At 41.3% G+C, this 24,710-nt stretch overlaps 1 protein-coding gene and 1 long non-coding RNA gene across 3 annotated transcripts; one reads left to right on the forward strand and one right to left on the reverse strand.

The window, feature by feature from the left end:
- Positions 1 to 1,824: 1,824 nt before the first annotated feature.
- Positions 1,825 to 23,985, reverse strand: YPEL1 (yippee like 1). Of its 2 annotated transcripts, none has more exons than XM_086856308.1 (5): positions 23,515 to 23,985; positions 19,604 to 19,886; positions 8,738 to 8,781; positions 7,212 to 7,320; positions 1,825 to 6,258 (listed from the first exon to the last, which is right to left on the reverse strand). In XM_086856308.1, the coding sequence occupies exons 2-5, from the start codon at positions 19,718 to 19,720 to the stop codon at positions 6,169 to 6,171; spliced, it is 360 nt and encodes a 119-aa protein (XP_086712434.1). In that variant the 5' UTR covers positions 19,721 to 19,886; positions 23,515 to 23,985; the 3' UTR covers positions 1,825 to 6,168. The 2 variants fall into 2 exon arrangements, with proteins under 2 accessions (XP_086712434.1, XP_086712433.1); XM_086856307.1 differs by lacking the exon at positions 23,515 to 23,985 and adding an exon at positions 22,869 to 23,243.
- On the forward strand, positions 6,658 to 18,048 carry LOC111936533 (uncharacterized). Its single transcript, XR_015277801.1, has 3 exons — positions 6,658 to 6,771; positions 16,581 to 16,642; positions 16,768 to 18,048. It is a non-coding gene; the product is annotated as an uncharacterized LOC111936533 (long non-coding RNA).
- Positions 23,986 to 24,710: the final 725 nt, after the last annotated feature.

Below are 24,710 nucleotides of genomic sequence, written 5' to 3' on the forward strand. Positions count from 1 at the left end.
ATAATATTCACCACCCTTCCTGCAGGTACAGGGGAATCCATAATATTCCATGCCAGAATGGATTTCATACATGTTCTAATGTCAGGATGCAAACTCCATTTTGAATAAAGGGTTAGTTTGGCCCTGCCATTGGTTTTGCTTAAAATAGAAATCACTGAAGTTTATTTGGGCAAGAAGAAAGTTAAGCTTTGCTTACCATTAAAATACAGAAATCAGACCATGAAAAAATCTACTCATTAATTCACTGAACACTGAAAAACCTGTATTGCCTGCTTTCTCAAGTGATCTTTATAAGTAAAATCTTCAGGCAATCAGGTTAGCATAGATTAAACTGCTACCAGGATCACAGAGCACCTCAGCTCAAAACCTCTTCAGCAATACTGTAGAAATGAATGAGCCAAACCCTGAGAACAGCTCAGCCTCTGCTAGAGGAGAAACAGTTAATGTTCATCAGTGCCATGGCTCAGCAGAGCTGTTTCACAGCCAGGAACTACTTTGTCCAGCCTCAGTTAATCCACAGTTTCTGTGCCTGCTGGAGGTGAGTGCCAGTGGCAGCACAGGTGCTCACTCCCTGCTCCGACCCATCTGGGGCACAGCCAAGGGCAGGGAGCAGAGGAAGAGACAAAAGTGGAAAGAACCTCACATGGGCAGTGACCCAACTGGAGCCCTGTGCAGAGGATAAGCTCAGCTCTAGTTGTGGCTGTTTGCCAGTTCAGCCTACCTGGACTCTGGCAGTACAGACCGACTGCTGTCCCCAGTCACAGTTGCAGCACTTGAGGCATAGGGGAGAACCCTAAACTGCACCACTGCCCAGTTACTGCAATTGAACAGGGGCAAAAAGTCATCTAATGGAAGGTTCTTAAGCTTTAGATGAGGCACCTGCCCATCTGATGTTTTCCAGCTGGTAAGAGAGCACTGGAGTTCACAGTGCCAAAATTATTCTAGTAACCCAGTTGCTGACAGATGGTTTTATAGTCCCTCTGATATACCAAAATATAATAGGATGTTACTATGAACATCTCAAATCCAAAAGATGTGTTACTTGGATCTTTCTTACTTCAATTATAGTCTGTCAAAAAGGTTTTTATACAATGAAGACCATACCTCTCACATAAAATGCCATTTTATCCCTAGGGTTTGGGGTTTTTTTCAGCTCTGGAAGGATTCTTATTTCATGCCCCTAAGACAGCACTTCAATAAGAAAAAGGGTAGCTGGCTATCTTCCATTTTCTCAAGATGGAAATAATGTGTTTGATCTTGCATGGAGAACATCCCTATCCCTTTGTGAGATGAAATGATAGATTATTGAAGACACCACATAAGTGTGCACTGAAGGACTTCATTCTGAGCCTCAGGTAGACCAGGGGGATTGTATCACTGACAAGACCAATAACCTGATCAGAGGAGCTACAGGAGTTCTTCCCAGCCAAAGCAGAATGAACAGAGGGAGTGCGGTGCTCAGAGTGCTCCTCAGGTCATGCTGATCAAACTGACACAACAAAAAGCACACCCACACTTCCTCTCAGGATTTGTTTGGGGTAGGGGTTGTGCAGACTGACTCTCACCATGCAGAGGTCCCACAATTGGCTCAAAATAGGCAAAAGCCCAAACAGAAGCAACACAAACTTCTGTATTTTGCAAAGATTTGTAAAAGGAAAAAACCCCAAATATTTTGTGGCAGTCTTAAAATTGCACAAAAATCAGATTCAACCTATTTATGAGTTTTTAAGAGCAACTAGGAGCACTGTCTTCTCTCTCTGGCCCTACCAGAGGATAAAGCCTGAGAACTCAATTAGCAAGAAAAGATAGCACAAAACCAACAGGTAACCCAACAAAACAATTGAAAGCTTTTATTGTGATACCTCGAATAGATACAATATAGTGAAACAACAAATGATGTACAGTATTGCAAGGACAAAACAGCAACACAGCCATGTCACCTGTAAAAGAAAGCATTTTTAAGAGTTTAAGAAACAATGAGGCACAACTCAACTGCCATTTATGACTCATGCTTTAGACCTTAAACCACTTGTAACAGTCCTTTAAAAAGAAACCTCTGAAGCATCTGTTCCTTTTCCAGTAAGTGTTTATACTGTTGGTTGGCTTAACATGAGTCTCAGTGAAGTCCAATAAAGTGTCCAAGAAGTTTAATAATAATTTGACAGCTTCTTCCTCTCATGGCCAATATCCAAGGCTGGAGATGACTGAAGTTTGGTCTGTGAGTCTGGAGGTTGCTGCTGCTGCAATCTGGCTGCTGAGATGAGCGGGCAGGAGGAGCCCTACAAGCGGCACTTGGAGGGAAGTGCATGGCCACCAACCCTGGCACCCAGCCTCAGGGAACTCTTGCACTGATCCATCAGCGGGAAATACAGATGACCTTTGGTTATAGGGGCAGTGGGTCTCGGTCAGAACCTCTGAGGCCAGTTTTTAACTCAAAGAAATATCATAATCCATATTCTCCCTCCTCTCCCAAGGACTGCAGGCACACAGGCATACCACCCACACTGGTCATTATGCTGGGCCTTGCTACTGGGACATTAAGATGGAGCCATAACAATCTTCCTTCATACAGTTTGCCATTGTACAGCTTACAATCAACAAGGGAAATTCATATCCCGGCCCTTTTAACTGGCAAATGAAGTTAAGATTACCAGGCCTCTAAAAGCATACAGCAGGAGTGGTTAGGGTGAGCGGTCTGCAATCCCTCACCAAATTCTGCAGCTGATTTCACAGCAAGTTTGCAATGTGACAGGATTTTTATACATGGCAGCATTGCCTTTTAGTAATCAGAAAGGTACTTAAAGTAACCAGCCAAAGAACTCTAGGGTTTGGAAGCAGACTCAGTGCTGGAAAATCACTGTTACAACCATTATTTTGGACCTAGACAGAGAATGTGTGGTCAGATTACTAAAGTCACACTGAATTATGATTAATTACTTTAGGACAGGCGTGGCTTTAGAGGTTCAGTGGAAAAAAACTTTCAATACATGTACATTTTTGCTAGCAAATTCCTATGCATCCCAATGAACATTTCTTCTAAGCCAGCTCATAGTCAGTTCATTTGGTCCAAGAAAGAGCCAGCAAGAAACAAAGGTTCACAAAAGCTTTTTGTTACAATTTATAAAAAACAAAATACAAAATAAATGTTAAGACCAAAAATAACCAGTACAAGTAACAAAAGTGCTCAAGTTGGAGGGGAAGTAAACTTGCCCAGAGCAAACACATACAAACTTTAAATATAATCTTTAATATATTACAAAAATTGGTTAGAGGGAAAATGCTTTAGTAAAATTTTTTTTTTTCAAGTAAGTTTATTTTTCTTTCAAATGACTGCTGGAGGGTTCAGTGACCAGACTGACCTCTTCACATCAGCCAGCAGTCATTGCTATCTGGATTCAACTTTCACCAAAACCAATAACAAGAATTCTCTATATCTTTATAAGGGGAGAAAATAATCATTGATGCTGCCAAACAACATGGGAAGAAAATTCACATGTTCCCTCAAAAGAATGGGCCTCAAGAATTATTACATGGCAGCATAAAATAGTAATTCTGCACTAGATTCTACTCTTTACTCCTTCTAAGCATCCACTCTTAATAACAGACCAAAGAGAATATTGCTTTGTTTGGTTCTCTTAAAAGCCATAAACATCACATATAGGTCATTAACTCTTTATGCCAGTAGTCTGAAGCTCTATGTGCTAAGCACTTGAAGTCCCCAACCTTTGGCATCAAAGTTAATTAAGGTTTTGGTGAAAATGTCCAGTTTGAAATATAAATAATGCACTGAAGAAAGAGGTTGAATTTCTAAGAATAAGACTGTGTTACAGACGGCATTAGCTTACTAACAAGAGCTAGTCAAACCCCCAATTTTGGAGAGAAAAATCTTTAATACTTTACATATTTTCTTTAATTTCAGCTCTCTCTGGAAAAGCAGCCATTACTTTTGCCTTCAGTCCAGTGTACTGCCTCAGCAAGTCTGCAGCCAGGGAATAAGAAAAGCCCAAAGATACACAAACATCACAAGCTGTTCACAAGTATCAACATTGCAACAGGACTTAGAAGCCAACACAAACTTTTTGCCGATAGAAGTTTAGCGCCTTCCTTGTTGGCAACATACTTTGCAATGGTGGAAAACAAAATCCCAAGAATTCCAGATCAAAAAGAGCACGAGACAGGCAACACCCAAGCCCATCTTGCATCAATGACATTGTTAAAAATGAGACCTGATGTGAACATGAAATAGCAACGTGTGAGCCACAAAATCCAGGTTGAACTTAACTGTACCTCCTCAGGCCTAAGGACTGAAACCCAACAACTTGAACTAATTCTCTATTCTTACATTTTAAATTCATGGGTATCAACCATGACATCTGGCAGGCAGTTTAGCCAGCGTGCATCACAGAGAATGTGTACACCTGGGAGAATGCTCTTCTCACTCCTCCTCCCCACAAAAACACTGGAAAGCTGGTTTTAAAGATTCGTATTGCCCCTACCCATTGGCATAATTTTTCATGTCTGACAATTTCTAAAGTGCAGCAGAGTTCAGAAAGCCTATGAGAGATTCCCAAAAACAGAACAGCAGCAGCAGCACCTGCGAGCAATTTCATAGGTGCCATATTAGAATTGTTATTGAGAGAAAGGGATTTTGTATTGCAAGGCTTCTGTATTGTTCAGTTATAGGACTTATGTAGTGTTAAAGGGTTTTTTTTCAAACAGTTTGTCCTCAAGCATTAAAAGGATTAACATACAAAAAGTCTGTAGAGACTGTTTAATTTGAAAATTAAGTTAGCAAATTTATGTAGAGCATTTCTTTCACAGTTGCTCAGTTTGCATACACAGATACCAACAGCTCATATTGTGCATATACTTTCCAGAAGTTTCTCTCATTAACTGATTCCATTAAAGAAACAGCATGAGAACAAAAGAGAAGGTGAGTTTCATACAAATTTTTATTATAAAAAGATACTTGGGGATGATTTAGCCAGCAAACCAGGAAACCCTTTCCCCACCCCCAAATTTTAAAAACTATCTTGCTATTTTATTTTATGAAAAAACAAGTCAAACTTCCCTCTTATTACTCCTCCTTTTCCTACAGGTACTATATTAATTTTCATGTCATAGGCTCTGGCCATTTCTCACAAAAATAAATATTTTTGTTCAAATGTAGCAGTAGCAGAAGACTTCAACAAGTTTCCTTGACAACAACCTCTTTGTCCAGTGCATTAGGACTATACATGTAAATGGAACCAGCCATAAAAATTTACTGATGCACAAGTCCCTGTTACTGGCAAAGGTACAGTACCAAAACTTTGTTTTTTCCTAATATACCAACTAATTTTTACTTTTTTTCAAAATAGAAGATGCATATATTTTTCTGTCTTTTTAATCTTGAAAGCTATAGTTTTATAAATTTTTTATCCAGCAAACTCCTTAGGGAATATGTTGGTCTTAAAGGAACATATTCTATAGCATTATTGATTTAAAATCTTTCTATGTTATATCATTAAGATACCAAGCCTCTGGCATAACCTTTCCTAACAACTTGAGACCTGCTAACTTCAGTCAGTGCAATTGAAGTATTTTTTGAAGTGAGCACTGTACCTTTAACCAATTCACCTACAAGATGTACATAGGTTGTGGTACACTCAAATTAAAAAAAGAAATTAATAACGACAATACTGCATCCTCTTCACTGCCAAACACATCAGAAATTGCTACATATAAAAAAGCACCCCATCCCATACATTCTTTCGGACTGCTCAGGTATAGAACTTCTACAGGACTGGAGTGTAGGTGTTTAGGCAAGAAGCATGCACAGCAGAAGTAGCATTAAAGGCATAGGTCAGAGAGAGATGCTAACCAGTAAAATCTGTTTTCAATTAGTGAACTGTTTCTCTAGTCTGAGAGAGTTTAGAAAAAGGTCATCCAAAATGTTCCAAAACAACTGTTCACACAATACACGTACAAAAAGAGGGAACTTACACAAGGAGAAAAGGCAAACATGGCCTGAAATAGCCACTTACACTACACTACTCATTTGTGAGGTTTCAGAGTTCAGTGATATTCTCAGGGCCACTCTAGCCAAGCTCTTCCTTTACTTTGCATTAGTCTTTGTAAAGCCTGTTCCACAGAATATAGTCCAAACAGAAGGAAAAAGGTTGTGGTTCACTCCCAGCCATTGTCTTTTATCATGTGGGCAAGTTCAATGATAAATTTTCCTTCTTTGTATTTCTGACTGCTCTCAAAAGCATGTTCCTGGAGAGGAAAAAGAAAAAAGATGAAGACAACACTGAATTAAGCTCAGGAAATTAAGTATTTTAAACATCAAATTTACATTGATAATACAAACCAGTCCTTACAGTTAACAACCCGCATTGGTTACACTGAGTAAGGGGAGAGAGGGAAAAAAAAGAGAGGTTGAAAAGTACTGAGAAGGAAACAGAAGCAAACTTCTCCTAAGTGGAATCAGCAGATCTGCTGCACAGATCTTGCTGTAGAACTGTTCATGTTCTCTCTCTGCTTAGGGAATTTTAATGTTTTTTAAAGTGAAGGTTAGAAAATGGCACGTTATATGTGTTATTTATTTATTCCCAGAAGTAATGAAAAGAGGGAATGCAAACCTCTTCAAAAGCTCTCTTCTGTATTCATCATCACAGGGAATGCATTAGGAAAACATCTACAATCTGAAGCTACACAATCAGTGAAAATCCTACCCAGAATCTAATATTTTCAAAACTTCAAACTTGCAATACAGCTGCAAGTGCACAGGTAAGTTTTCAAACAGAATCGAGTCCACATAACTTATAAACGGTGTAATATGCTCAGTACAGTTTACTGTAATTAATATTTTTGCTATGTAACCGGCTTTTGCAATCTAAGACATTACAGAGTCACTCTGACAATTTCTCCCACCTGGTTTAGTGCATGTGTGCTTGGTAGTGTTGCAAAAAGATTACCAAATACAGAAATACCAGATAGCTGTAATAGCACCTATAGCTCATACTTGATTTGCAGTCCAGAAAAAAAGTTATTATCTGCTACAGCATTTCTGCAGATGCAAGGAAACAAGATTATATTAGAGCCTGATGTACACAAAAGCACCAGAGCTAACTCCCCATAACTGTCAACAAAGGTGCTATTCAATGGCTACTCAATCATCTCTGCTTCAACATACAAACATTTACTGAGGATTTAAGTAAGTTACTTACATATTTCCATCCAAGAGTGGTTTTACAGTTTTCACAATAGATATCTGCTACAGCATGTAAACCTGTCAGAAGAACTCTCTCCTCTGCTGGACCACAGCCCACATTTACCCTGAAAAAAAAAAGGAGAAATTATGTTAACAGATGAGTGTGTTTCTTTTCTTACTGTTTCTCACCTTTTCTCCTGCAGACAAAAAACAGTTTAAAAAAATGCCTAATTCATTCAGTGCTGCAGAAGTAACTTCCTGTTACATTGAGCAGAAGGATGGGAAAAAAAAATGGGGTGTGTTTTTTGTTTTTAAGTGGCTGTGGTGCCACTGTTGGTGATATCCACTTGCTCCCAGCAACAAAGACAAACTAAAGAGTTAAACTCCCAAAGAACAGAACACTACACAGTAACTGGACACTTCTACAGTTTCAGGCTTTACTTCAAAAACAATTTGAGACCTCTCTAATGGAAGTCTGTCCCAGTGAATCAGCACCAATAGCTGAATTTAGAACCAGCTCCAAAATAGCAGCAAGAAAAAAGCCACAAATATTTCTTTGCTACAGATCAGCAGACTAAGCTCTGATGAACAAACAGTAATTTCAAAAGAAAATATCCCATGAAGTACTGCATCAAGCCAATTTTTCCACAAATGAGTCTATGCAGAAAACATGAGGCAAGACTAAACCAAGTTTTTAGACAGTTTTAAACAAGAGAAAAATTTTGCCATTTTTGCTATTGTAGTACCAGATTCTTCTTATTAGAATTATAGCAAAAATCCCGAGTCACCACTGAGCAACTACATATTAAAAAAATTTCAAGGATCTGCAATCAAATCCTTTGCAGTTACAGTTCCATTATCCTGGTCAAAAATAGACCAGGACACTCAACTGTATCTCTTTTGCAAAATGCTACAACACAAAAAACTGCTGAAAAATAAAGACAAAAATGTAATCCTGCACATTAAAAACTTAAAATATACCCATTAACAAATGCAAAGAGCCTCCTATCAAGGGAAGGACGTGACTATGATTGCAAATATTAGGCTAGATAAGATCACTGAGACATTTTGCCTTTAGTACATTGCAATATTCAAGGTCATTTAGGATGTACCAAGTTTACTGAAACATTAACCTGTAAATGTATCCAACTGTCAGACTGGGAAATTCTTTAGACCACAGCAGAGTTGTCTAAAGAAAATTTACAGTCACTCAATATCTTGTGACTTCTGAAGTATCTCAGAACGGCAGCTTCTGCTCGAGACAGCTACCATTACATACACAAAAGGAATTTCACATTAACACACTCCCCTAATCTTCCAGCTCTTAACACAGTTACTTAAAATGTAAGATAAACTTATATATGTGCAAAGGAATGCTTCAGAATCAGCCCAGTCGTGCTTTAATAACTATTGCTGGTGAGTAAAGCCAGCATTAAAAAGAACAGGGCAAAGTACAGCTATATTAATTCCTACTGTTTTCCCTTTGGGAAGCATAAAGTTACACTCTGCAGGTGGTGTACAGAACCATAACCACATACTCACACAGAATTGAAGAGGTAGGCTCGTCCCTGGCTCCCCTGGAAGGACTGCATTAAAAAAAAAAAAAAAAAAGAAATTGCACAAGTTAAACACAAGCTCCACAAAAAAAAAATTAGTTCCAGAAGGGTAAGTAAACATACAATGATAATACAGATATAAACTATTTCAGATTAATTACTTTATACCAGTTCTTTATAGGAAAGTCTGGTCAGACAAGTTGTCATCTACATTAGATTTTTAACAATGATTTTATTTTACTTTGTCAAGTGCTATTGCTCAAAATTCAACATCCATAACCCAAGCAAAACAGTTTTTTCCTACCCCTCTGCAAGATATCAATTCTCATTTTCCTAGACATCCTTCATGCTAATTGAAATAATCTGCTTTTAACTCAAAGGGAATTACTCCCATCTCCTCTGTCTTCCACTGCTGCAGCCAAAAGATGATTTATTTCAAATTTCATTGCATCATTTGATATAAGAGCAGTGAAATTATGGACCAAGCATAAACCCAGCATACTGTACTCAGGAAATGCATCTGATCAGTTTATAATTCACAGATAAGCTCAGCTTCATTTTAGTAAGACAACTGTTACCATCAAATGTCTGACCACAGGCAAATGCTTTCAAATCTCTCACATTCCTGACAAATTATGGGCAAACAATGACTTAGACTTTCTTGGCTGGATCTAAATTAATGTTTTAGTTCAGAGCAGTAGCACAGTTTTGAATTAAAACCCCTAATCAGCCACACTTACTGGGGCCTGGTTTGGCTTGTGGAGCAGTTTCAATGCCTGGGAACTGCACCCTTGATCCTTCTGAACCAACTAAACCAGCAGCTCTTCTTCCATGCACTCAGCAATGTTAATGCACACAGAGCCCCAAACGTGCTCAGGATGTGAGCTGCAGACATGCTGGGAGAACTTGTGAGCAGATCAGAGACAGCCACAGGTAAAACATCCCAAACCTGTGTCAGACACATCATTGCTTTCATCTGGTTCCTTCTGCATTGAATTACTTGGTAATTTAGACACACACATTTTCCATCCAAACAGGATCATACTGGAACTGAGTTTTTCTTTTTTTCTCTCTTCCACACTGAATTCCATTTAAGAAAAAAAATCCAAAACTGTAAACTGTCTTACTTTCTTTTTTCTTTCAGCCTTTCCATTCTCTAACCTACTTTCAAAGAAAATCAACTACTTTATCCATGATGCAAAGAAAGTACCATTGTTTTTAACAATCCCTGTGGTTCTAGTGTTGAACATCACAGACCAACTTTTCAGAAGCCTGCATTAGATCAACATGGAAGGTTTCTGGAAGAAAAATATCAACCTGAATACTTTTGCATGGTTTTAGTAACATCAGGCATGAAATCATAGGCAGAAGGTCCTTTCTGCAACAGATTCTTCTTCTGACAGGTTATATCTAGTTATATCATCACACCACATCATTTTTAGTATCAAAGTCATTTGACACTAAAATAGGTATTTTGCTGGTCTACCAACTAGCAAAACAACAGCAATAATTATTGTCTTTTAATTACTCAGAACAGTGTGCAAAAAATCCCCACACCCTGTAAAAGGAAAATGCATCTAAATTAACCCTTTTTGATCAACACTAACCAGATTATATACTGAAATAAAGAATGTTTAAAGAAATCCCTGACTCTGGACTGCTCTAGGTAGCAATAGTGGCAGTCACATACAGCCCTCATGTATCTGTAAAATCTTAAACATCAGAAGAGAAATTCTACTTAACAGCTTATAGCACTAATATTTTATTATTTTAGCAACCATTTGAAAGAAGTATTGAGAGAACATATTATTGTTCTCCACAAATACTTGAAGGGAGGTTGTAGCAAGGTGGGGTCAGTCTCTTCTCCCATCTAACAAGTGACAAGACCAGAGGAAATGGCCTCAGGTAGCACCAGGGGAGGTTTAGGTTGGATACCAGAAAACATTTTTTCACCAAACGGGTTGTCAAGCATTGGAACAGGTTACCCAGGGCAGTGATGGAGTCACAGAGACACAAATGTGGCACTTGGGGACACGGTTTAGAGGTAGACTTGTCAGTGTTGCGTTTGTGGTTAGACTTGATGACCTTACAGTCCAACTCCTCAGTGATTCTAAGGAGGTTCTAAGAAAAAGTACTGTCTCCACCAGCCAGAACTACAAGTCTTATTTTTCACCAGGCAAGGAAAACCAGATAGGCTGTACAGGACAGTGAAAGCTGAAACTTCAGGTGGTAGTGACCCTGAAAAGAGGAGACCTGGTTGAGGACAGAGTCAGAACAGTTCTGGCAGAAAGTAATTTCCAGCTGCCTTTAAAACAAACAAAACCCCCACTAGTTCAGTTCTCCTGAGGTACTTAAACATCACAAAATTGGCAGAGTGGTGCAGACCTACACTCTGCAGTTCCTACAGAATAACCAGGACTCTCTAGACTAGAGCCAGTAACAAACAGAGAATGTTTACTGCAGGTGAAAACAAAAACTCTTCAGATATATACTCTTAAAAACTGCCCATTAACAAATGAGTAACCAGCCTGGGTAAACAACACATTAACTTGGAGAAAACTACAGATATGCAACTCCAAAATTTAAGAAAAGGTAAAGGAAACACTTCAAAAATCCTCTTATTCAGTAAAATGTAAAACTGTAACTTCTTTGTTTCACATACCTGATATTATTAAAAAAAACCTCCAAAGCCATGATGACCATATTTGGTTAAGCTACTGTAAAAATTCCTAAAATTAAAGAGGTTGCAGCCATTCCCCTTGCTTTAAAAACTTGTGAATTAGAATTCACAAATCCTTTTACAAATACCACCAAGAAATACTCTCTATTAATCATGTGTTAGTGTAATTACACATGCCAATCACATACAAATTAATGTGGTGGGTTGGAGGTTGTTTTGTTTGGTCCTATAGAATAATTTTTAAACTACTTATATGCCATACCTGAAGTTCCCCAGCAGGCTGGAGAAGAAAAAAAGACTCCAGAAAACAACAAGAGTCAGGAGATCTCCTGAACTATCTTATGCAGTATTTCTGCCAAGTTTATGTTTAGTCTTGACTTAGTATCACCTAATAAAAGCTCTCCTTTGACCCTGCATTTTTCAAAAGTAAGCAGAGGGCAGTAACAGGATGCCAGGAATAGCACAAAAAGCAGCTATTCTCCTCTCTTGTTTCATAAGCTCAAAAAAAATTCAAGCCAAATGAAATACAAACCACTGGTTGGAAAGCACTGCTTTAGTTGTTTTTCTTTTCCTAATATATTTTTAAAGATTACTTTTCTTGCACCCTTTGCTTTGTTGCCCTAGATATACTGCACTCTCCTAGCTTATTTACCCTCAGAAATGGCCATTACCTTCTCATTTTTAGGATTATCAAGGTAAAGCAGAGGGAAAGGCAACAGAGAATCTTTTCCGGTGACAGTGATTTTAGAAAGTCTGTTCACAAACATCTCACTGTGAAAAGCTCCTCCATTCCAGCCTTGCTTCCCCTTCCCAGAGTATGACTGATCCATTTGATACCATCTTTTCCTACCTACAGTCATGTTTAGAGGCTAAGGATTGTATTTACATGCCACAGAGCACTTGTTTCTTGCCCAGCTGCAAAGAGCAAGTTCCTCCATGTTTACATCACTCAGATAACTCAACAAGAACCTGCAGCAACTTGTGTAACTGCATTCTGGAACACAGAACGTGGGTCCAGGCAACTCTGACTTCCCTTTAAAACCAGGTCCCAGCCACATCATCTGTGTTTCATTGGGCACTGAATGGTCTGCAGTCCAGCCATGCAGAGCTCTTACATGGCTCTGACTGGAATAAGAGCACTGCAAAGATATCCATTTTTAAATTCCCATGTCTTTTATTACCCATCTCTTGTTAGCACTTGGCAGTCTGTTTCCTATTCACATGAACAGCTGAGATTTTTCCCCCCAAAATTTTAGTCAAACACCACAAAAATGTATACATCTTTCCCAGATGCATTCTCCTAATGGTGTAAGAAGTATTTATTATCAGAATTCTACTTTCTGATGCATCCTACTACTAGAAATTACAAGAGGACAACTCAGTTTGGTGTCTGAGCTGCTTGCTAAGCTTATAACTTGGCTATAAACAATATTTTGCATAAGTCAAAAAAAATTAATACTGAACATTTGCTTTTTACCAGCACTAGGTTTCTCACAGTCTGCACTGTATGATTCAGTTACACCAATACGAATTTTAAGGGTCTGACAGGTTGAACACCTTGTGTGTCAACTCCACAAAGAAAATGAAAGCAAGTACTTTAAATGGCAGTGTCAAGGACTAACAGGCACAACTGTTCAAACCAGTCTGCAGACAAACCACTCTTCAATAGAATAAACATCACCTATGCAAACAAACTTTAACTTTGCAACATTTATTCAGCACTTCCAAGATCACAAGCACAACATATAAATCAAAACTAAAGCAGAACATTCTATTCCAACAGTCTTAAATATGCCTTAGAGAGGAATTAGAAGAGAGTGGCAAGTGTGACCAACTCTCATCAACGACTCACAGCAACCAGGATTTTTACTTAGAAGCTGGGAAATTTATGAGTTAACTTATTCCTTAGAAAATCCTTATCTTTGACCAGCTGCCCATTTATACAGAAGGCTGTCTAAGATCTATCATGCTTTCTTGTTTCAGCACAGCTGAAAGTATCCAGAATGTCTAATAGTACCAGAAATAATGTCTAATTATGTTTATAAACTACAGTAAAGTCACCTGCAAGAACAGCTTGGAACTAGGATCTTTTCAAGGCATCTGACAGACCTCTGTCACCAATACATCACGTAGTAAAGAAGCTTTATACGTGTTTCACTTGCACACTCCTACACATGCAGAATTAGGTACGATCTATGCTTGTAAATTAAACCCACCCTTACCTCTAACACCAGGATTAGCTGCTTTACTCAGGAGGAAAAAGTATCAGTCAAGCAGAACATGTATTTACTGCCCTAAGGCACAGCTGAAGGCATGGGTGGGGGAAGGGATGCTACTGAAAAGCTTATGCCATCAATTATTCCCCAGAGATGGGATTAGATTGCATGGCCAGAGATCGCATTCTACAGCAAATACCCAGGGAAACCGATGTCTTAGCATGTACTGGGGACGAGGTAGGTGTTCTTCTGAGCCCAGGGGCATTACCAGTGTCTTGTCTCCAAGCTACTTGAAACACAGAAATAAAATATTAAAGAAGGAAAACGAAAGAAGTCCATAGGTCTTAATTCGGTTTAATTTTCTTGAGTTTCCTTTCATTTGCTGGAGTTCCCTTTACAAGCTACGATAGATCAAGCTGAATCAGTTCTCTGAACAAATAAACAAATTAGGGAAATACAGAAAATTGTATTTGTTAGGGGCAGCATTCTTGAAGTAAACCAGAAACACAAGTGCTCAGATGTGTGAAATTATGTCCTCAGCAAGATGCATGAGATATTCTCTCACTTCAAGACTTGCAACATAAATTCAGAAAACTGAATTCAACATAAGGTACAGACAAAAAAAATTATCGGGGGAAAGCCCCACATTTTTTCCAGTTGGTGTTTTCCTTACATCCAACTCTTTGATAATGCAGACCACCAGAGATGCTGCTGCTCAGCAGCTTCCTAGGAAAGTTCTAGAAGACTCCATAATAAATATTTTCTTTTTAAAGTTCATTTTCATTCAATTATTTACTGAATTTGATAAAGCAAGTTATAGAAGTCCAATATGTAGAGAATAACCTTAAAAAATTCTACCCCAAAAACTACATGCTGCATGCCTGCAAAGCTGGCAAATGGCATTTCCCCAAAGTGAAGACTTTGTCAGGCAGGACAAGTTATCTTGACCTATGCAGCTTCTTGAATGGATTTCAGAAATAATTATGTCAAAATACACAGAGTAGAACACTTCCCTTGCACTTTCCAACTTCTTTAAGCCTTCAAATCTATTCTTGGATGTTCTCCAAAGATTGCTTCTCTTTCAAAAACTAGATTCTTCCCCCAGAAGAAAAAGATGAACTCAAAAAACTAGAAGTCTCTTGGAGAAAAAAATTATCACCAGAATATTTATGAAATTAGTGAGGGAACAAAAACAGCCTTCAAGCATACATAAAACAGGCCCATCTATTTTTCTAAATACTCATTATACCATAAGCAAAGGAAGATTACAAATGGAACCAAGCTAAGCACAGCATATTTACTTAAAGACAATAAACCCTTTAAAAAAAGTCCTCTTGATCTCATCAGTTAAACAATGGAAGACAAAACCACAGATTGCTAAGCAAGCCTAAAAATGTTTTAGCGTCTGTTTAGGCTTAAGACTCTTCCTTCTCATCAATAATAGAAGAGCAATCATACTGAATGCCTTGGAGAATTAAATTTAACCACCAACATCATTATTTCACCCACAAGGTGCAAGGATTTCCCAGTGCAGTCAATGACAGTTTTTATATATATATATATACCTTTATGCAGAACTCAGTCTTGAAAATATTGACACATCTAGTCTTGTCTGTGACTTCACATGACTTTTTTCCCCTCTGGTCAGATATGCTTGCCAATGAATGAGACAGAAGAAAGTGACAGTATTTATACAGACATCTATGCAAAGTAATCCAAATTCTCTCCATTTCCAGAATTAAGACACACTCTAAGATGCTTCAACAGTCTTTCAAGCAGGTCAACCTTGAGTAACAAAACATTATTCTTTGCAGTATACCCAATAGGTTCCAAGATTCTATTAAGTATTTGTATTTTTTTGTAATTTGTTGGATCATACCTGAATTTCTAAACAATTATTGGAACTTGGTAGGTACAAGCCACTCTCAAGTGCTTTGGAACTTATGCCCTTCAAGTAACATTTGTCTCCTATAAAATTAAGTGCTCTTAATAATCACTGCATATTTCCTAATATTACAAAACAAAACAAAACAAAGCTCTTTCAGTTGGGCCTTCCACAAAACTTATTCCAGAACTGCTCCAAGAGTAGCAAATATATAAAATTTTTTTAGGCCACACAAGTGACAACATCCCCTGTACTTCAAGGAGTCTTGTATGAGTTCTCACAAAATTTAATTATGTTTGGATTTTAAAAAATATTAACAAATACTGTTTGGTCACTTTTTATGTGCTGTTTGGACATCTTAAATCCAAGAAGTGTCTCCTATAGTATCCATTTTAAATCGACCAAGGGCTTCCTATGGCATCACCTCCTTGCCTTACTCTTGATTAAGACCTGTGGTTATTTGCTCATAGTTTACTTTTCTTCCTGCCTACAATCATGGTAGGATATGATTTGAAAAATATTTGCCTCTTTGAAGAAATTTTAAAAAGCATAGGTTCTTCCCCATCTTGTAAAGATAGTGTAGTGATGATTGGTTTATTCCTTCTCATCGCATTTAAAAAATCCTTTAGCATCCTGACAGTCTGAAGTCTCCAGCACTCACATACTTGTTAGCAGCACAAATCAGTCATGTCTCAGATGCACCTGACACCACCTCGCACTTACTTCAATCCAAAGTTTATTTGAACCTACAGTTCATTAGTTCTCTTATTATGTTTCCTTCAAATCAATGCCTACCCCAAGATAATCTGGAAGTTATAAATTTTTATTGCAACTGTTGTTACATGTGTGCATGTGTCCAGCTGTACAGAGTAACATTTCTCATTATCTCTACTGACAATGACCTCCCAAGTCTGGGGCTCCTAATCTCAACCAGTCCTCTCTCCAAGCCTTCTCCAGGCAGAAAACACAAGGTTACTACCTCCTATATTGAGAGTGAAAACCTCTAGAAATGTATGTTCTACCACTAACATGTTGATTTCAACACCAGGCAACAGAGTCCTTTCACAGCTGCAGAGAAAGCGATAACCAGAAGTGAATTCACTTGAGGAGGTAACACATTTTTGTCCTGTCTCATTAATCTGTGTTCTTATTTCTAAGCCATTACCAAGACTCTTGGTTGCCATTTTGTCACCAGCAAGGGCACAAGAAAAAGAGAACTTTGTGATTCATTCCAGGGCAAGAAAGAGATCCTGCTGCTCAAAAAGAACAGAAGTAAAATGAAAAGGTGATTCGTGTATGCTGCCATCCTTGTCAGACAATTGACATCAACAGCTCTCAAAAGCAGAAGAATTGCAAATCTGTATTGAAGTCAGGTATTCTGAGGATGAGAATCAAAGGGATTGATTGACAGAAATCTGCAGCACTTTTTGCTTTTCCATGACAGACCAACATTTAAGAGAAACACCACCCAGTTCACCGCATAGCTTATCTTTTCATCTTCAAGTCAAAAACCACTACAGTGTCAGGTATAATAAATCCTTACACCTCAAAGCACATTAGAAAGCCAGTTGGAGTTGCTTTAAATTAGAAGTGCACCACACATTTTGGTTCATTTTCCCTGACCACACATGAGGAAGAAACAAGCACCATGTCCCCAGAAAAGATGGGGTGAGGGACAGCCCCCAAAGGAAGCAGCTTCAGCCAGGCATTAAGTAAATACTGTTTGCCTTTATCTGCTGCAAAGGTCCTGTGGCACTGGGTTCTGGCATGAGATGGTACAGGAAGCATTTGGAAGAAAGTGAGAATCTGCAACCAAAAATTCTATTCAGAGAATGCAACACAGAGCTTTAGATTTGAACTAGGCCTTCAAGGTATGGCAATGGGGGGGAAGTCAGGTTGAACAGTCTAAGTCTCTACTCTGTCAATAAATCCAAGCCAGCCCAGGAACCACACTGTTCTTTGTTAACTTTAGATGGTATAAAATCAACTTGCTATACTTCACACTGGTTTCTGTTTGTTTGGGGGTTTTTTCCTGCATCTGAGTAGTTACAGTAACTAGGATTCTCGGTATGTCAAAGAACTATCTCTAACCTAAGTTCATTGCATATGATGTGCTTCAACAAAGGCACTTTAATTGAAGTTCAGAAAACAAAACAAAAAAAATCTGATTTTATTTGCACCCTTCACCCTTCCCAGGGCCAGCTGTACTTATTTTTAATGATCCAAGTCTGTCTATTGCTTTGCAGTTGTTTCCATCAGAAGAACTTCTCTGATGTTGCATTATGTAAAGCTTCAGCCTAAGGAAGATGGGTTTTCCAAAGCTATGTCCCAAATACAAGTACAATAGATGACAAATGTTCTTTTTATTTTAAAAACATACAAAAATATACCACACAGTTAAATGCATTTCTTTTACCATACAGATTTAGACAATAAAATATGGTTAAAAAAAATCCTGAATTGACAAAATATGAATCAGCTGTCAAATAAACATATGGTCAACCTGCAAGTACAAATACTTTTGTGAAGTGTCTACATCAAAAATTAAGGAACCCAAAAATCAAGTAGAATCCACCTCTAAGACCCTTCCCAACACCATTAGAAACAACTTAGAAGCAATTATTTGTATTTACTAGAGATTTTTTGAAGAGTCCTCTACGTTTTCTTCAAATTAGAAATTCGATTCTTAATGTTTGAAATTATTTATGAAACTGTAAAATGAACACGTGATTTACTTAACCTATTTGAAGTATTCTGTTGACCAAAGCTCCCAAGCCCTTGGAGAAAACTGGCTCATGTAGCAACTGTGGCAGCTTACCTGGCATGCAAAAATCTAAATCCACAAAAAAAAAAAAAAAGCTTCCTATTATGTGCTTGGACTGTATTTTCTCAATGAATCCTAAGAGAAACAGCAAAAGTTTCTTTCTTCCTGTAGGTATCTTCAACCTGAAGTTCAGGAAAGATTAACCCCTCCTAGTATTTTCTGGCCCTGAACACAAAGTGAATAATGAAACTCTGAGTGCTTGTAATTTAGAATCCAGTGGTGCCAAAAAGGCCTCTTAAATTCTGAAATCAACATGGAAAAAAAAATTAAATTCCAGTAAAGTGTAAAAGCTGTATGGGGAAAACCCATTATTGCTGGATAGCCCTTGGATAAGCAAGCAGGTATACTTTCTCCTCACCCAAAGAAAACCTGAATTCAGAAGTAGCAGCATTTTCAAGCCTTCCCATCTCTTCAGCACTGAAAAGCAGCATCACCTGAGTGCTGCTGAACACAAACAGGAGCAACAGAGAGAACTTTTAGTGTCAAACCCTTTATAACTAATTTTATTTGACAAATCAGTTATATAGGGAACATTTTGTAATATGTTTGAAAAGCAACTAAGTGTTTTCTTCATGACAGCATAAAGAGCAATTTAACCAGGAGTTTGTCTGGAGCAAAGAATTAACCAGTCTGTCAAGTATTTATCCCAAACTTCCTTACATATTTCATACATCACAAGTCTTGGCTTCTTCTAGCAACAGGAAATAAGGGCAGGCCTAGCCTGTTCCAAGGTTCTACCTACTCTCTAAGCTCAGACAGCCCAACTATTTTGAACATCTCTGGCTAATCATTTTCCTTAGACAGCAAAAGCATGTTTACAGATTCCATTACACAAATGGGACACTCTGGAAACAGACAGTTTTGTGACCTTCAATCCAACAGTCAAAGAAGTCTCTATCGGAAATAACTGTAACCAGACTAATTTCCCTACACAGAGATATATGCTTTCTTCTGACAGTTTTCCTCAGCAGATTTTTCAGATACAACAGCTCACAAATAGAACCCACCTGACAGCAGACACAGGTCATTAACATGGGAAATGTATTAGATCAACCTTTATGATACATTCAGAAGTTTCCAGAATATATCCAGTTCTTAGTACACACATGCATGACCCAAGAGTGAACCCAGGGAAGATACCTTGAAGTATGCATCAATTTGCATCCCTTATCTACCAGCAGTGGTGTCACAGTGACAACCATTTTGGTTAAGAAATAATTTATGAGGTCTCTAAAGAAACCACTTGCCTTGGAGATCAATTCATCGTGATTGGCGAGATGGGCTCTGCAGTGGATACAGCTGTAGGTTCGATGACAGTTTGGCAGGTAAGCCTGGAACGTTTTTGATTTTGTCATTTTTACCATCTCTGCTGGTGGCTCCTCACTCAGCTCAGGGCTGGCACTTGAAGAATTACAACTTTGCTGAACTCGCTGACAAAAGAAACACTGGAATATGCAAGCAAAAGCCGTTGTTGTTCTGGAGTGTGTGTGGCACTTTCCACACAAATGACAGAAGAGAAACAGTCACAACCTGTAGGTGAAAAGAGCAGAACAATTAGCAGCTTACAACAAAACCAGAGTTAACTGTTATTCAACAAGTCCAGCCATAAAGCAAAGTGTTATTTGGAGCAAATGCCTGGCTGCACTACAGGCCCCTTTTTCTAAGGAGCTGCGCAGTTCAAGTTCCATTCAACACAGCAAAAAGCAGTTCTGTTCTACTAATGGCTTCTACTCCATCACACTTCTAATGAGGAACAAGATTCAAACAGTTCTCCACAAAATACGAGCACTTTATACATTATACCAGGTGTACTCTTTAAGACATCCATGCAGAAAATCACACTAAAAAGGCAGGGAATGAGAGGAAGTTAATTGTTTATTTAATTGTTCTAGTGGTCAGTTCCGACATAGCAAGCAACAAGGAAAGTGATTTTGGAAAACACTTGTTCTGTCCAACAGTAAATATATATTATATATTTGCATTTCAGCTTTCAGCAAAAATGTTGCAGGATCATATCTGGCTTTAAGTCAAATACCAAGTAAGATTTCAGGGATCCATATCTACTCTTTCATGCTCTGCAGAATTAGGCCTTTAGGCAAAGACCTTCTTGACTGGTGTCCTGATCAAAGCTAATTAGGTACTTCCTCACTGTACCAGAATAGCCTTAATGGAAACTACCAAACCCACAATCTGATACCAAACCTAAATTCTGCACAAAGAACACCCAACTGCAAACTTAATCCTCAGAGTGCATTTCAGAGACTTTATATGTCAGAGCACGCTAGAGCCTCCTGCTGTGCTGGAAAGCAAACCCTTTTTGTTTGCCTGAAAACAAAAGATGCTAAACACCGATAACATCTCCTGGTCTGTCCGAGGCCAGCAGTTCCCAGGCCATGTATGCACTGTGCTAATGAGCACTCCAAACACTGCACAGTCAACTTATGTCATTGGCTGGCAGGTGACTGCCTGAGTAGGTCAATAGCACAAACAGAAATGAGAGACAATATAAGGAATTTACAGTATGCTGATCCAGCTAAGAGCATGCAAATGATTTATCATAGTTGTAAACTGTGTGCAAGGCAGCACTAACCACCCTTCTAGCAGTAGGACATTGGTAATACAGCTAGAGCAGATAGTGAAAGCCACAAAGTCTGTTTATAGGAAGCAGTTACTGAGCTTCAAAAGAAGCCTTGAGAAAGCAATCTGAACAGCAGGCCTAGCACATGAGACAACCACAGCAGAACTTCAAGGGGTTTCAGTTTGGATTTTTTGTTTAATCCTAAGCAGGAAAAAACTCTAACTACTGAAGCACTTGCTAAAAGAAAATTTCTTACACAAAGAATTGCAAAGGCAGACATAATTCACAAACAAGACACAGAACACACCACAAGGAATCTAAAAAAATAAAGCAACAATGGGAACAAGCTGTCATCCAAAGCATGGGATGACATGAGAATGACTGGAAAAACATTTGATAAGGGACACATTTATATGTTTGAAATATTAACTCATTTGGCATGAAGAGCAGGACTTAAATATTAATAGTCATTTAAACAAATATTATATACTTAGTGTCCCAAAATAATTTAATTACAACTGCACAAGGAAGAACTATTATATTATATTATTATATTATTTACAGAAAACAGTTTGCTCTTGTAGAACAGGTAGATATGAAGCCACATTTGTTAGAAGAGATACAAAAAAAGTGACCTAAGAACATAATGTTTCCCTTAAATTCCTTGTTTGAGCTCAATGTTGGATTGAGTTAAATCTTATTAAAGTTAACAGAAATAGACAAAACCAGAACAAAGCAAGGTTTCAGAATGAAAGGCATCACATGCTAAGATGTTTTGACTTTGGCTTAAATTAAACCCTTTCCATCAGTAATTGAGAGAGTTCAATCCTTGCAGAAGTTCACTAAGTGTACATGTGGCAGTTGAGGATGTGGGTTAGTGGTGGCCTTAGCAGGCCTGGGTTAATGGTTGAGCTCAATGATCTTGAAGAACTGTTCTAACCTTTGCAATTCTGTGATCCGGAATGTAAAAGGAAAATATTTTTCTTCAAGGCATTCCTAGAAGTGTTTTTAATTCACACTTCCGAAAGCAATCTGGACTCTTCCAGATTCAATATACCAGGTTCTTCAACTACAGAAATTAAAATAATTCCAAGGCCCATTTAACAAATTGTATTTGATATTGCTCTCTTCGAAAAGACAACTGTTTGATATACACCACAGGAACCACAGACTTGTGCCGTTAAAGGCACAACACAAACCATTTCCTAGCTCGCCCTAACAGTGGTGAATAAGTCTCACTTCCCTCTCATAGCTAGGAGCAGTTCCTCTGGCTGTGCTCATTATTCCACACAGAGCACAGCAAAAACCCGAACCAACTATTTTTCCTCTCTCTGCCGCGGCACAGTCCGTGCTTTGGTCCAGCGCAAGGACAGGTGTGTCTCTCGAAGCTCTACTCGTGTTCGCACCTACCAGTGCAGGGCCCAGGCTGTCCCGGCCGCAGGAGCCGGGCACGGCGATCTCCGCCCTCCCGGCGGGGCCGTCCCGGCACGGCCGCCCCGAACCCCGAGTCCCGCGGGCCGGGCGAAGCGAGGCCCCGCCCCGCCGCCAGTGACGTCATCGAGGCGGGGCGCGGGGCGTCCAATGGGGCGGGGCGCCCCCGCCCCGCGCGGGTCCCGGATGTGTAAACAAACACCCCGAGAAGCGTGGCGGGGGGGCGGCCCCGCACGGGCCCCGCGCCGCCGGCCGGGGAAACAGCGGCTGCCCGCCGCGCGTGGCACGGGAGCAGGTGCGTCAGGAATCGGCCTCCCCGCCCTTCCGGCGGGGCTCTAAGGAAGGAGCGACACGAAACACGCTTAAAGAGTCTTTGAGCGGCTGCACAAAGCCGGACACATCCTGTGCGCGCACTCTCAATAACCTGCGGTGAGCTTACTCCAGCAGGGGAAAGCCTCCAAGTTAGACTGAGCCACAGGAGCCTCATTTTCACCTTTACATACCAGGAAATAACAAGAGAAAAGAAGTGCGGAGAAAGTAACCGGCTGACACCCCGCTCCCCCGCCAGGAGGGAGCTGCTGGCCGTGCGCCTTTAAAGCCGTTTCCTCTCTCGCGCCGGAGCACGAAGCTGCCGTGGCGGGTGACGCCGTCGCCTTTTCTGTCCCCCCCGCAGCGATTCCAGCAGGACAACGGCTCATTCCCCGCTCTGGCCTCCGGCACGGCCGCGCGGCCACCCGAGCGCGGCCCCGCGCTGCTCCGGGCGCCGCTCCGTGCACAAACCCACGGCTCCCGGCCCCGCGCGGAGCGGGGGAGAGCGCGGGGGGACCCCACCGGTCCCCGCCGCGCCGAGCTCAGCTTCGCCCCCCCCTCAATTATGTAAACCGCCCTTACCCGCCCCGCACCGAGGAGGCTGCGGGCAGACAGCGCTGCCGTCATTTCCAGGCACTATAAATAGCGCCCGAGCCTCCTCCCGCCAGCAAAGTTGCTTCGGTGGCCCCGCGCACGCGGGAGACAGCGGCCCCCCCGGCCGGGGCACAGCACGGGGCTCCTCTCGCAGCCGCCTTCCGCCCGTTCGCCATCCACCCCGCTCCAAAAAAATAAATCCCAGCACAGGGAACAGGGGCCGTTTCTCACCCGCTCGGTACTCACCGCTGCGCCGACTCCGCTCCCAGCCCGGGCTCCGAGCAGTCCCCGGGCCCCTCTCCCTTAGGGGGCACGGGTAGGAGGGGAGGCGGGACCCCCGGTCCTCGCGCGGCGGGCAGCGAGAGCTCCGCGCCGGGCCTTCACCGAAAAACAAAGAGGGGAGATCAGGGGAGGGACGGACACGACGGCTTCCCTCGCCTCGAAGGTATCGTCTCGGCGGCGGCCGCCGGAGGGTCATAGACAGGGGCCGGGCGCGCGTGTGCAGCGCTGAGGGCCGAGGGGCGGCCGAGGCATCGTGCCGTGCGCTCCGCCCGGGCTCCCGCTCCCGCCGCCGCCGCCTTTGTTTTGCTTTGCCCCGGCCCGGGGGCGCAGCGGCCGTTAAACGCGCTCCCCCCGCTGCCGCCAGCCAATCGCCGCGCGTCCTCGCGCGCGCGCGCGCGCCCCGCGCCCGGCCCCGCCTCCCTCGGGGGGGCGGGCAGAAGTGGCGCGCGCCCCTCCCCTGCTTCGCCCCCGGCTTTGTGGAGGAGGGAACGGGCTCGGGACGGGGGGCGGGACCAGAGCGCAAGCGAGGGGGTGTGTTGGGGCGTCGGTTCCGCCCCCGTTTGGCCCCGCCCCCGCCGGCCGTTGTGCGCGCGGCGGGGCAGGGGGGGCTGCGGGGAAACGCGCGTGCCGCTGGGCGCGTGCCGCGAGCGCCCCCCTCCCATTCACCCCCGCCCCGGCGGGGTCGGGCGCGCGCCGGCGGGCGGCGGGAAACGGGCGGCGCGCGCTCGCTGAGGGCTGAGGCGGGCCCGGCCCTGAGGGGAGCAGCGGCGGGACGGGAGCAGGAACGGAACGAACGCGAGGTAATGAAGCCCCTGGCGAAGCAGCCGGCCCGGTTTACGGTTTCCTCTCCGGGTGCGGTTTACACATGAAAACGCTGCAATCGTCTGTGTCGGATTGCTCAGAGCGCGTTTTCACACCAGAAAGTATTTGTCCTCCGCTTTTCTGCAGAAATTAGTAAAACCCTGGGAGGTGGCACCGGTCTGGTAAAACTTAAGTGCTGTAGAAAAAACATTAAGGAAAGAAAGGCCAGTTAGAGGCTGAATGACAAGGATAATCGGTTTGAGCACTTGATTCCAGAGAGAGAGTTTGGGAAAAGCCCATGGCTTATAGAGAAAAAATTTTATGGTGTGAAAGAACAATTTTCAACATTGGGGAGCCAA

This window comes from Cyanistes caeruleus, chromosome 18 (assembly GCF_971803275.1).
Source record: "Cyanistes caeruleus chromosome 18, bCyaCae1.hap1.1, whole genome shotgun sequence".
Taxonomy (NCBI): Eukaryota; Metazoa; Chordata; class Aves; order Passeriformes; family Paridae; genus Cyanistes; species Cyanistes caeruleus.